At 53.3% G+C, this 11,883-nt stretch overlaps 1 protein-coding gene across 1 annotated transcript; it reads right to left on the reverse strand.

The window, feature by feature from the left end:
- Nucleotides 1–1,850: 1,850 nt before the first annotated feature.
- On the reverse strand, nt 1,851–2,786 carry LOC126652424 (olfactory receptor 14J1-like). Its single transcript, XM_050339157.1, has one exon. It carries the CDS (start codon nt 2,784–2,786, stop codon nt 1,851–1,853), a length of 936 nt encoding a protein of 311 aa, XP_050195114.1.
- Nucleotides 2,787–11,883: the final 9,097 nt, after the last annotated feature.

Raw genomic sequence — 11,883 nt, forward strand, 5'->3', positions numbered from 1 at the left:
CCCATTGCTCTGCCAACCCCTTGGGGCTGCTCTGGGCCCTGCAGGTCCTTGCCCTGCTCCCAAGGGCTGTGGGGGTGCTTCATGGTCAGGGCTTGGGCTTTAGAGCTCAGGGTGGGGATTGGGCAGAATTTTGGGAGGTTTATTGTTCTGCTGGCAGGGCCTGGTTCATGATTAGGGGAGAGGGTTTTGGGTTGGGTCAGGATTAAAGCTCGGCTGTTCATATTTGTAATACAGATTTGGGACTGGGGTCGGCATTGGAGGACAAATAAGAATCTGGAGTTCTGGGTTTGGGCTTTTTCTGGCTTGGAATTAGAGCAGTGGATTCCTGTCAGTGGGAGGTGCAGCACTTTTGGGGAGTGTTAGGGATAAAGGTCCATCAGGAGGGTTTGCACAGTCAGTGTTTCAGCACTCTCAGCATTCCCCAAACCTCTTTTTACCTCATTAAAATCTTTTCTCTCTGTTGACCAAGCCCCAGTTCCTTGCCCAAATATCCAATCCTTTTTGTCCCATTTCCTCCTGATCTCCCCCAAATTGTCATCTGGTTGGGGTCAGCTTTGTGATGACCCTGTGCAGCCTCATGGAATCAAGGGGCCATTGGGGCACTGCACAAACTGTCTGATGTCTGGGCACACAACATCCCCTTCTTTGCCTCCCACAGGGATTCTGCAATCCCTGCCTTCTCCTTCCCATGCCTGGCAATGGCTGCAGCAGGACTTGCCATGTCCCTTTCCCTGCTGAGCCTGAGCAGTCTGGAACTCTGCCAAGCCTCCTTGCTGCCCTGTTTGCAGACTGGTTCATGTCTGCCTTTGCCAAGGCCCCAGGAACCTCTGGGATGGCTCTGACCTTTGCAAGGCTTTGGGGGAGTCTCCTCTCTAAGCAGGAATTTAGAAAGCAAGGGGGTCCTTTCTGCCCCTCATACCTCAATGAGAGGCTTCTCCCAGAAACTTTGCTAAGCCTTCCACCCCCACCCCCAAGCCCTGACACACGGGCACGTCTTGTCCATGCAGGGCAAACATGGACTGCTGAGCTGGTCATTTTTGTCCCTCCTTGGAGGGAAGAACAACCTCCCTGCCCTGGGCTGAGAGGCCAGTGCTGGGAAGGGCGCTGGCTGTGCAAGGGCACTGCTGGGTGCCCCCACCCTGAGCCCTCCCCACTTGTGCTGCTCATGCTGTTTTCCTCTGCAGGGCCTTGTGTTGGGCACAGCCTGCAGAGCAAACTGCAAAGGAGATGGAAGCTCTCAGGCCCTGCCCTGAGGAGATGCCCCTGCAGGACGGCAGTGCTGCTGCAGAGGTCAGTTCTGTGCCAGCAGTGCCCGTGGCTGTCCCTGCCTGCAGTCCCTGCCCAGTCCTGCAGCAGGACTGGCACCCACTGTGTGAGCACTGAGGCCTCAAACAACACAGGCTCTGCAGGACAGTGGGCAAGGGCAGGAGGAGACCCCAGAGCAGAAGGGCTGCTGCTCCCTGGCAGGGCTGCTCTACTGGGACTCTTTTGTCGCCCGGCTCTGCACAGAGGCACCAACCCTGCAGCTCCAGAGCAGTCAGAGAGGAAAGATGGCAGGGAAACCAGTCAATGCAGAGTTCTTTATTTTGTTTAAGCACACAGTGAATACAATTCCTAAACTGTACAGCCTCTGGGCGAGGCGAGAAAGGCAAACAATGAACTTAAAAGTGTTTATATGTATATAATTATATATACAGATATATTTCTATATAGAAAAATATTTTGGTGTGAACAAATTCCCTGTAAAAAAAACCACTCCAGGAGCAAAAAATAGATATGGTGGGCCTCCAATGAAGTACATAAGAGGAGTAGCCTTAAATGAGATACATAACACGCAGAGGAAGGAGAGTTTATTGCTTCTGAAAAACACCAGTTACCCTTTTCCTCAGGGCATCCTTGAGCTCCTGGTTCCTCAGGCTGTAGATGAAGGGGTTCAGGGCTGGAGGCACTACAGAGTAAAGAACTGTCAGAGCAAGATCCAGGGATGCAGAAGAGATGGAAGGGGGCTTCAGGTAAGCAAAGAATGAGGTGCTGATAACAAGAGAGACCACGGCCAGGTGAGGGAGGCACGTGGAAAAGGCTTTGTGCCGTCCCTGATCAGAGGGGAACCTCAGCACAGCCCTGAAGATCTGCACATAGGAGAAAACCATGAAAATGAAACAACAAAACCAAAAAAAACAACTTATCATAAGAAGACCAAGTTCCCTAGGGTAGCCTGAGTGTGAGCAGGAGAGCTTGAGGATGTGAGGGATTTCACAGAAGAACTGGCCCAGGGCATTGCCCTGGCACAGGGGCAGGGAAAATGTATTGGCTGTGTGCAGCAGAGCATTGAGAAACCCAGTGGCCCAGGCAGCTGCTGCCATGTGGGCACAAGCTCTGCTGGCCAGGAGGGTCCCGTAGTGCAGGGGTTTGCAGATGGCAACGTAGCGGTCGTAGCACATTGTGGTGAGGAGGGAAAACTCTAGGGAGATGAAGAACAGAAAGAAAAACACCTGTGCAGCACATCCTGTGTAGGAGATGGTTGTGGTGCCCCAGAGGGAGTTGTGCATGGCTTTGGGCACAGTGGTGCAGATGCAGCCCAGGTCTGTGAGGGAGAGGTGCAGCAGGAAGAAGTCCCTGGGGGTGTGCAGGTGCTGGTCGCAGGCTACGGCGCTGAGGATGAGGCCGTTGCCCAGGAGGGCAGCCAGGGAGATGCCCATGAAGAGCCAGAAGTGCAGCAGCTGCAGCTCCCTCCTGTCTGAGAATGCCAGCAGGAGGAACTGGGCCATGGAGCTGCTGTTGGGCATTTGCTGCTTCCTCAGAGTGTTTGGATCTGTAGAGGAGGAGAAGTCAATGCTGAGTTAGACCAGGCTGCTGCAGCCAAACAGGACACGTCTCACAGCCACCCCGCTCTCAGGCTCTCTGTCCTCACTTAGACCTCCCTGCAGCTCCCTCCCCTGAGCTCTGGCTGCTACTGCCTGAGGGCACCATTGGAAGCAGGAACTCTGGGATGGGTTCCCAAGGACTCCTTCTGTCTCTGCTGGAAAAAAGAACTTGGAATGCAGGGTGATCTCACATTAAATGCACTCCTGATACATCCAAGAGCTTCTCAATTTTTTGTTTGCAGTTTGCCCAAATGAAGGACTTAGCAAAGGGAATTCTTTGTGTTTGTTCCCCCACGTGCAGCTGCCATAGGTGAGAGTAGTTGTGGATGTTGGAAATCCCTGACATTTCTACTGCACTGCAGGTCAAGTCCTGTGTGTTCTGAGGGCACAGGGATGGTCCCTCAGTGCAGACAGAAGAGCTGCTCTGCCCATCAGTCTGTGCTCAGCTGCCCTGTGCTGGCAGCTTGGAGCTGCAGGAGCATCACACTTAACTGTTCCCCTACACAGAAACTGCACAGATAGCCGGAATCCATGTCCAAAAAACAGACTGACACACTCCTCACCTTTTCATAGCTCCCCTCCCAGAGTGAGACACAAAATGCTCATTGCAGCTGCCCAGAGCATTTCCATGGAGTTAGCACTAAAGAGTTTTCTCCACAGGGATCCTGTGCAGTACAGAGATACTATGGCAGAGCTGTGCCCTCCTGAAGGGCACCTGCAGCCCTGCAGGACACCCAGGAACACAGCTGAAGAGCCTGAAGTGTCCTGCAGGACACTTGGGTACTTTGCTCCCACATACACATCCCCACAGCAGCACCCAAAGGGTTTGTGTCTGCACAGGAATCTGCCCCCAAAAACCCCACACTGGCTCAGGAAAGGCAAGAGTGAGAAGAAGGACAGCCCAGGTAGCAGGGGATGGCAGGGAAATGCCCCAGTGCTGCTGCCAAGGTTGGAGGGACAGGCAGAGATAGATGGAAATGAGGGCCTTGTCCTTGCCTGGGCTCTGGCTGCTGCAGGGCAATGCCCAGCCCAGCCCCCGTGGGCCTGAGGGCAGAGGCTCTGCTTGGGCTGGCAAAGGAGCCCAGGCAGGAGCTGCTCAGGGAAGGGCTCTGTGTCACAGACACAGGCAGAGAGGGGCCTCATCCCCCTGGCCAGCACTTGTGGCAGCAGCTGCCTCTCCCTCCCTGCCTGGGGGTGTGTGAGGAGCTGTTCCTGCCAGCAGCCCCTCCCTGTGCCCAGCTCAGCTCCCTGCCAGTGCTGCCAGAGCCCCTCCCTAGCCCAGGGCCCAGGGGCAGCTCTGCCTGGGAAGGGGCTGCAGAGCAGATCCCAGAGCCCCTGCGCTGGCTGGGAAGGGGCAGATGTTGGCAGTGGATGTGCTTCCTGAGAAGGGCCTTGGTACAGGGCACCTTCTTGCCCTGGGCCTCTGATGGGGCAGCAGCAACTCCTGCTCTGCAGCAGCTTCTCCTGCTGCCCCCCAGCAAATCCAGCACAGCCATCCTGACAGCTCCTGGCATTTGGCAGCTTCAAGAGCCACTTGCAGCAACTCCCCTGCACTGCTCTGCAGCCACAACCTTCCTGTGCCAAAGGGCTGCCAAGGTTCCTCCCCTGAGCAGCTCTGCCCTGTCCTCCCAGCCCAGGATCCCTTTCACCTCCTGCTCCCTTCTCCTGGCTGCCCTTGCTGCCTGCAGCTCCTGCCCTGCTCTGCCATAGGGCCACTTCCTGTGCCCTGCAGGGACTGGGAGAGGCCTTCTGAAAGATCCTACAAGCTGTGGGATGTGGCAGCTTTAGGAGATCCCTGCAGGAAGGGAAGTTTAAGTGTCCTCCAGCCAGAGAATTCTTCATTCAAATCCTGGGAAGGTTTTTCCTGTAGTGAGAACTCAGTCCCCTCCCAGCCCAGGCTGCCTCTCACCTCTCTGCCTTCTCTCCTGTGCCCTGGGTGCTGCAGGGAGTGCCCTCAGCCCTGCTGGGCTGTGCAGAGGAGCTGCTCAGCAGCACAGCTCTCTCTTTGAAGCTGTTCTTGGTTGCCAGGAGCTCCCTGTGTGCCAGGAGCCCAGCCCAGTTCAGCAGCACAGCAACAGCCCCAGGCATTTCATCACCCTCGGGGGCTTTGGGGATGAGTCCCTGAGCATCAGACCCTGAGGAGAGTTGCAGGAACCTCTTGAGAAAGCAAAGTGAGATTCAAACTTTCTTGTAAAGTTTCTTGTAGTGTTAATGGGTCCCACTGAGGGATCCAACTGAGAAAAGACCTTCTTAGAGCACGAAGCTGGAAACTGTGATGACAGGTCAGAGAATCACAGAATCATCAAGGCTGGAAGAGACTTTTAAGATCTTTTGGTCCAACTGTCAAGCAGCAGCACTGCAATCACTCCTAAATCGCCTCCCACAGTGCAATATCAGGGTTTCATCTGAACACTTTCAGAGACTCCACCACCTTCCTAGGAATCTTATTCCAATGACTTCACACTCAGTGAAAAAAGAATTTTGGAATATCAAATCTGAACCTCACACAAGGCAACTCAAGGCCATTTCCTCTCTTACTCTCAATAATGGCTTTGTAGAATAGACTGACCTCCCTTCTTCACTAAAACCTTCTTTTAGTTCATTTTAGAGAGCTATGAGGTGCACCCTGAGCCTCCTCTTCTGCAGACTAAATAACCCCAGTTCCCTCAGCTGCTCCTCATCCAGATGTGTTTTCCAGGCTCTTCCCCAGCTCTTTTCCCTTCTCTGGACACGCTCCAGCCCCTCCAGGGCCTTTTTGCACTCAGGGGCCAGAACTGGACACAACACTTGAGGTGGGGCCTCCACAGTGCCCAGCACAGAGGAACAATCCCTACCCTGTTCTCCAGAAAGGCCAGGGTGCCCTTGGCCTTCTTGCCCCCCTGGGCACACTCTGGCTCATATCCAGGCACTGTCAAGAAAGTCCCTTTCTCCTCAGCAGCTCTCAAGCCCCTCTGCCCCCAGACTGGAGAGTTCCAGGGGCTTGTTGTGACCCAAGTGCAGGGCCTGACACTTGGCCTGATTGATGCAGCCTTTCCAGATCCCTCTGCAGAGCCTTCCTGCCCTGCAGCAGATCCACACTCACACCCAACTTCATGGTATCCACGAATTTCCTGAGGGGGCACTCGATCCCCTCATCCAGATCACCAAGAACGATGTTAAACAGGAGCAGCCCCAACCCTGAGCCCTTGGGAACCCCACTAGTGACCGGCCCCACCTGGATTTCGTTCCATCCCCCACCACTCCCTGGGCCATCAGCCAGTTTTTCCCCCAGCAAACAGTTCCCTCGTCCAGGCCATGAGCAGCCAGTTTGTGCAGGAGATGCTGTGGGAGATGGGGTCAAAGGCTTTCCTGAAGTCAGCACAGACACATCCCCAGCCTTTCCCTCAGCTGCTGAGTGGGTCATTTGTCACAGAAGGAGACCAGGTTGGTCAGGCAGGACCTGCCTTTCCCAACCCCACGCTGGCTGGGCCTGATCCCCTGGATGTCCTGCATGTGCCATGGGATGGGGACGGGAGAAACAGAAACTTGACTCACAGTGTCCCAGAATGCCCAAAGAAGGAACAATGTACTCTTAGAGAAGTCCTGGAGACTTAGATAAGGGGTGTAACTCAAACAAACCAGATGTAAATAAGCTCTGTGTCCCCAGATAAGGTAAAGAACAAACGTAACAGTTTTTGGTGGTGGAACAGGATCATGATGGGCCTGCTCAAGAACTGAGGGCAAGACAACAGAGGAAGCCTGGAAGGACCAAAGAAGGACCTCCAGGGGGGTGACTGTGTAAAGCAAACAAATGAGTATTTATAAAGAAAACCTGAACATCTAATGAATATGTAACCATTTCGTGCAATAAGAAGCCCTGTCCATCTGTCATTTGGCACCTTTGTTTAGAGAAGCTTCCCTGCCAACATCCAGTGCTGAATAAAGAACAATTCCTGCTTCTTAATACTTACAAATTGGGGTGGAGGTGTTTGTTTCTGCCGCCTTTTGGTATCAGGGCCATTGTGACACTTTGGAACCTCCTGGAATCCAAGGGCCATTGCCACAGAGCAAGGCCTTATGGAGCCAAAGGCCCTTGGACACTGGGGCAGCTCACAGAATCCAGGGGCCTTGATGACACTCCAGGGTGTCACAGAACCAAAGGAGTCCCGGGAAGGTGCTGAACCTCCTGGAATCAAGGGGGCATTGTGACACTGTGACACTGTGACACTGTGACCCTGCAGGGCCATGTGGAGACAAAGGGGCCATTGTGACCCTGGGCAACCTCCCAGCACCAAGGGCCATTGTGACACTGCAGGGCCTCATGGATTCAAAGGAGTGCTGGGACACTCTGGACCTGATGGAATCACTGTGCAATTGGGACACCACAGAACCTCATGGAATCCTCAGGACCACTGTGACATATGGGAATCTTCTGGAATCAAGGGACCATGGTGACAGTGCAGGGCCTATGGAGCATAAGGGACCACTGTGACACCGTGGAACCTCATGGAATAAAGGAACCTGTGAGACACTGGATTATTGGGATAATTCTTGACTCAGAACAACTCCAGTGTGTGTGTGGGTGGGGAAGGGACAGGTGGAATTTCCCAAAGGTGAGGTGGTGCCCTGTTCCATTGCCCAGCCCTTGGAGCCTCCTTGGGCAGCCCTGGAGCTGCTGTCAGTCCAAAGCAGCCCGGGAGCACTGCCCCATCCCACAGCCTGGAGCCCCTAACCCAGCCCCACACTGGCTCCAGCACACCAGCAGCTCTGCCCCTCACCCTCCTGCAGCCCCAGAGTGGCCAGTGGGCCACAAGTCCCCCCTGGGGGGTGGGCACAGGGGGCAGAGCAAATCAAAGGAGCCCCGTGCGGCCATCGCGTGGTCGGACCCTCCATCTGGGCACGGGGAAGCTGCACTGGCACCAGACTGAAGGTGGGAGCTGCACTTCTCTCTGTTTCCTTACTTCTTCTTATTCTCTCAATCTCTCAGAATATTTTAGGAAACTTAAGACTGGATGGGTTGGGTTTTTGCTGGCTTGTCTGGGTTGGCCTGTGCTCAGTCAATGCTTTGGGCAATGCTCTATTCTGGTGGAATGTTGCCCTTTCATCTTTTACCAAGCTCCCTTCTTTTCTAAAGTTTACCAGTAAAAATGTGTTTTTTGACCTCCTGAGATGTCAAAAGTGTGTTGCATCTTTTCCACTATTTCCTTCCAAGGTACTTAAAGAACTGAATTCCATTTTCAAATATCTGGAGGGTGGATATTTTTGGTGTCTTGTCTATTTTTTAATGGAAAGTCCCTTTGATGAGCTTATACCTCAAACCTGGGGTCTTGCAGTCATCATCCCTGCAAGTGTTCAGAAAATACTGAGTTGTGCCTCTTGGGGACACGGTTCAGTGGGGAAGATGCCAGTGTTGGGTTAATGGTTGGACTCGATGATCTCAGAGGTCTTTTCCAACCTTAACAATTCTGTTATGACTCAACCACTTCCCTGGACATTCTGTTCCAATGCTTGATAACCCTCAGTCATCCCTTTGATGCTGCAGCCAAGGAAACTCATGGAATGAAGGGGCCATTGTGACCCTGCAGGGCCTGGTGGAACCTTGTCTGTTGGGAAACACAAAGGGATGTGTGGGGGTGTTTCAGTGACAACCAGGAGAATTTTGGAGAGGGACCTTTACACACCCAGATCTTGATGTGTCCACACATCTCTGCCTGGGTGTGGGTGTGAATTGACTGTGGTGTGAGTGTTGTTATAACTGTCAATCTGTAATTCAGTCACTGTCTAAAATTGTAGCAAATACTATTGAATCACTTGATAACAGTTTATTTGGTCAATGATTAGGTTCTACTAATCTCTTCTGCCTCTTTATATTTGTGTCCAAATCCTTTGTACCCCTTGCCTCCTTGCATCCAAGGCTCTGTGTAAATCACTCCCTTTAATTAAAAAAATATATTTTTGTGAGGTCCACTTTAAAATTTTCCTACTTAGCAAAAGTACAAATAAACACCAATTAGCTGTTGAAAGTTTTGAAGACAATTTATGGAAGGAAAATAATTTGTTTTTCTCTATTTTAATGAGCCCCACAGCATGTTTTCTTGAAGCATTGCTGGGCCCCACTGAGGGCAGGCACTGACAAAGCCTCCCCAGGGACTCCTTGGAGCAGATCCTTGCAGGCCAGGAGTGCAGGCAGACAAAGGAAAGTTGCTTGTGGTGGCCTGAGGGGCAGAGGCAGCTGCCAGAGCCAAGGGCACAAAGGCCTGGGTGCCTTTGGGCCTTGCAGCCCTGCCAGAGCCCTTGGCCATCTCTGCTGCAGGCTGTGCTCCCCTGGCCCTGCTGCTCCTCTGGCCTTGCAGGCTGCACACACCCCTCCTGCTTTCCCACCCCCCTCCCAGCAGCATTTCTGGGCCCTCCCTGATGGCTCTGCTGTCCCCCAGCTCTGGCTGCTGCCATGTGCACTTGGCCTTCTTGGCTTTGATGCTGAGCCCCCGTGCCCCAGGACATCCCTGAGAGAGCCCAGGCCCTTCTGCTGGGGGTCCCTGCAGAGCTGAGCAGATCCAGGTCACCTCCCATTGCTCTGCCAACCCCTTGGGGCTGCTCTGGGCCCTGCAGGTCCTTGCCCTGCTCCCAAGGGCTGTGGGGGTGCTTCATGGTCAGGCCTTGGGCTTTAGAGCTCAGGGTGGGGATTGGCCAGAACTTTGGCAGGTTTGCTGTTCTGCTGACAGTTCATGATGAGGAGAAGAGCTTTTTGGGGTGGGTCAGAATTAAAGCTTGGCTTTTCATACTTGTAATACAGGTTTGGGGCTGGGGTTGACATTGGAGTACAAATAAGAGACTGGAGTTCTGGGTTTGGCCTTTTCCTGGCTTGGAATGAGAACAGTATATTATTTTCAATCGGTAGGGCAGAACTTTTGGGGAGTGATGGGTCTTGAGGTTACAAAGAGGGTAAATGTCCACTAGGAAAATTTTAACAGTATGTCTTTCTGACTATTCCTATGATACTTCAGGAGAAAATCAGAAGTGATTTCATTCTAGAGGTCAGTGGTGGAGCAGCCCACTCTGCTCTGGCCCGCCAGCAGTGCCCACCCCAGGGAACTGCAGAGCTCTGGGCACTCCCCCACAGCCCCAGCCCCTCTGAAGAGCAAAGCAGCTCCTGGGGCACAGAGAGGAGTCTCAGCATCCCCATCAGCTCAGGGGCTGGACACTCAGCATGGCAGCAGCAAATGGAGCTGAGGGCAACTGCAGCACCCCTGGTGTCATCTGCAGGAGATGCCCAGCACAGCCTGACTGTGCCCTCAGTGCCACCCTCTCTGCCCAGCCCAGCACAGAGTCCTGGCCCAGGGACAGAGCAGCCTGTCCCCAGGGGGGCTGCAGAAAGAGCTTTCTCTGTGCCATGGATTCCTCTGTGCAGGCACAGAAATGCTACCTTGCTCTTCTCCAGGCACATCCCTTTGCCCAGGGCAGTGTGTCCAGGCTGCCTTGGGCAGTTGCAGATCCCAGCCTGGGATCCCTGCAGGGCCCTGAGCTGGAGGGGCTGCTCTGCAGAGGGAGGGGCTGTGGCACCCTGGGCTGAGCCTGCACTGGCCATGCTGGTCAGGCTGGGAAGCAGAGCCAGCAGGATGGGGATCACTGCTGCTGAACCCCTTTCCAACCTTTCAGAAGGCTCAGTAGCCATGGACAAGGCAGGGCAGGATTATGGGGTGTCTCCAGTGGCACAAAGGAATGAAGGGGCTGCTGGGACACTGCAGGGCCTCAAGGAACCAAAGGATCCCTGGGACACTGCATGATGAAAAAGGGAATAGAATACAGAGGGGGATAATGTCATGGTTTCAGGAGGTTTTTTTCATGGTAGAAAAGTAAACCTGGGTTTACAATGAAGAACGGCCGTGATTTGAAGGTATTTGAGGACACTGAGGGCACTTGGTGTGTTCAGCAGGAGAAGAGAAGACTGAGGGGGACCTCACTGCAGTCACAACGTCCTGGGCAGGGGCAGAGCAGGGGTAGACCCTGAGCTCTGCTCTGGAAGGACCAGGGAAAGGTCTGAGGGACTGGCCTGGAATTGTGTCAGGGCAGGGTTAGGCTGGATCTTAGGAAAAGATTCTTCCCCCAGACGGTGGTTGGGCACTGAACAGGCTCCCCAGGGCAGTGGGCACAGCACCAAGGCTGACACAGCTCAGGGAGTGTTTGGATGATCATCTTAGGATCATGGAGTGAGCATTGGGGGTGGTCCTGTGCAGGGCTAAGGGTTGGACTGGATGATTCTTGGGGGTCCCTTCCAACTCAGCACATTCTGTGACTCTGTGATTATCAACCCTGTGTTCAGAACAAATCCAAAACACAACCCTGCACTGGCCACGGGGAAGAAATTTAACTGGACTCCCCCTGAAAGCAGCACAGCCATTATGGGCTCTCACACAAACATCCCACAGTCCATTTGCCACCTGGAACCAGTGACTCTGAGTTCCTGCTTCCCCAGCCCCAGGGATGGTGTCCTTGTCTGCTCATTCCTCCACACTCTCTTCTCAGTGATGGCATCTTAACCAGACAAGCCCCTGGGAATAATTTCCTTCTGAAAGTCTTCATTTCTTCTGTGGTTAATTAGACAGATCTCAGAAGTGTATTCAAGTTGAAAAAATATAATACAGAAGCAATGAGAAATTATTTCCTTTTTGATGTCCTGTTCACTTTTTTCCTGTTTACACATTGATATCAGCAATCCCCAGTCGATATTGATCCCAAGCACCTCTTAATTCAGTCTGAATAGATACGAATATCAAGACCCTTTGTGTCTGACAATCCATCAGATTTTATCCCTATCCCCACCCCACCATTCCCTCATCCAACCCCTGGGACTCAAAGCAGCCTTGGGCCAATCTGAGCTTCCTCCACTAAAGGCTGGGCCTGCAGGTTTCAGCTCCTTGGCACCAACTCCCACCTGCTTGGCTTGGAGAAAGAACTGCACAAGACAGTGGATTTCTGTCCCTGGGTTTTGGTAGTGGGGGGCTTCAGGGGTGGCTTCTGTTAGAATCTGCCAGAAGCTTCC

This window comes from Myiozetetes cayanensis, unplaced genomic scaffold (assembly GCF_022539395.1).
Source record: "Myiozetetes cayanensis isolate MyiCay16 unplaced genomic scaffold, myiCay2020 scf842, whole genome shotgun sequence".
Taxonomy (NCBI): Eukaryota; Metazoa; Chordata; class Aves; order Passeriformes; family Tyrannidae; genus Myiozetetes; species Myiozetetes cayanensis.

Bases quoted from the DNA above. Each gene is read 5' to 3' on its own strand.
- LOC126652424 (XM_050339157.1), bottom strand. From the start codon at position 2,786: ATGCCCAACAGCAGCTCCATGGCCCAGTTCCTCCTGCTGGCATTCTCA.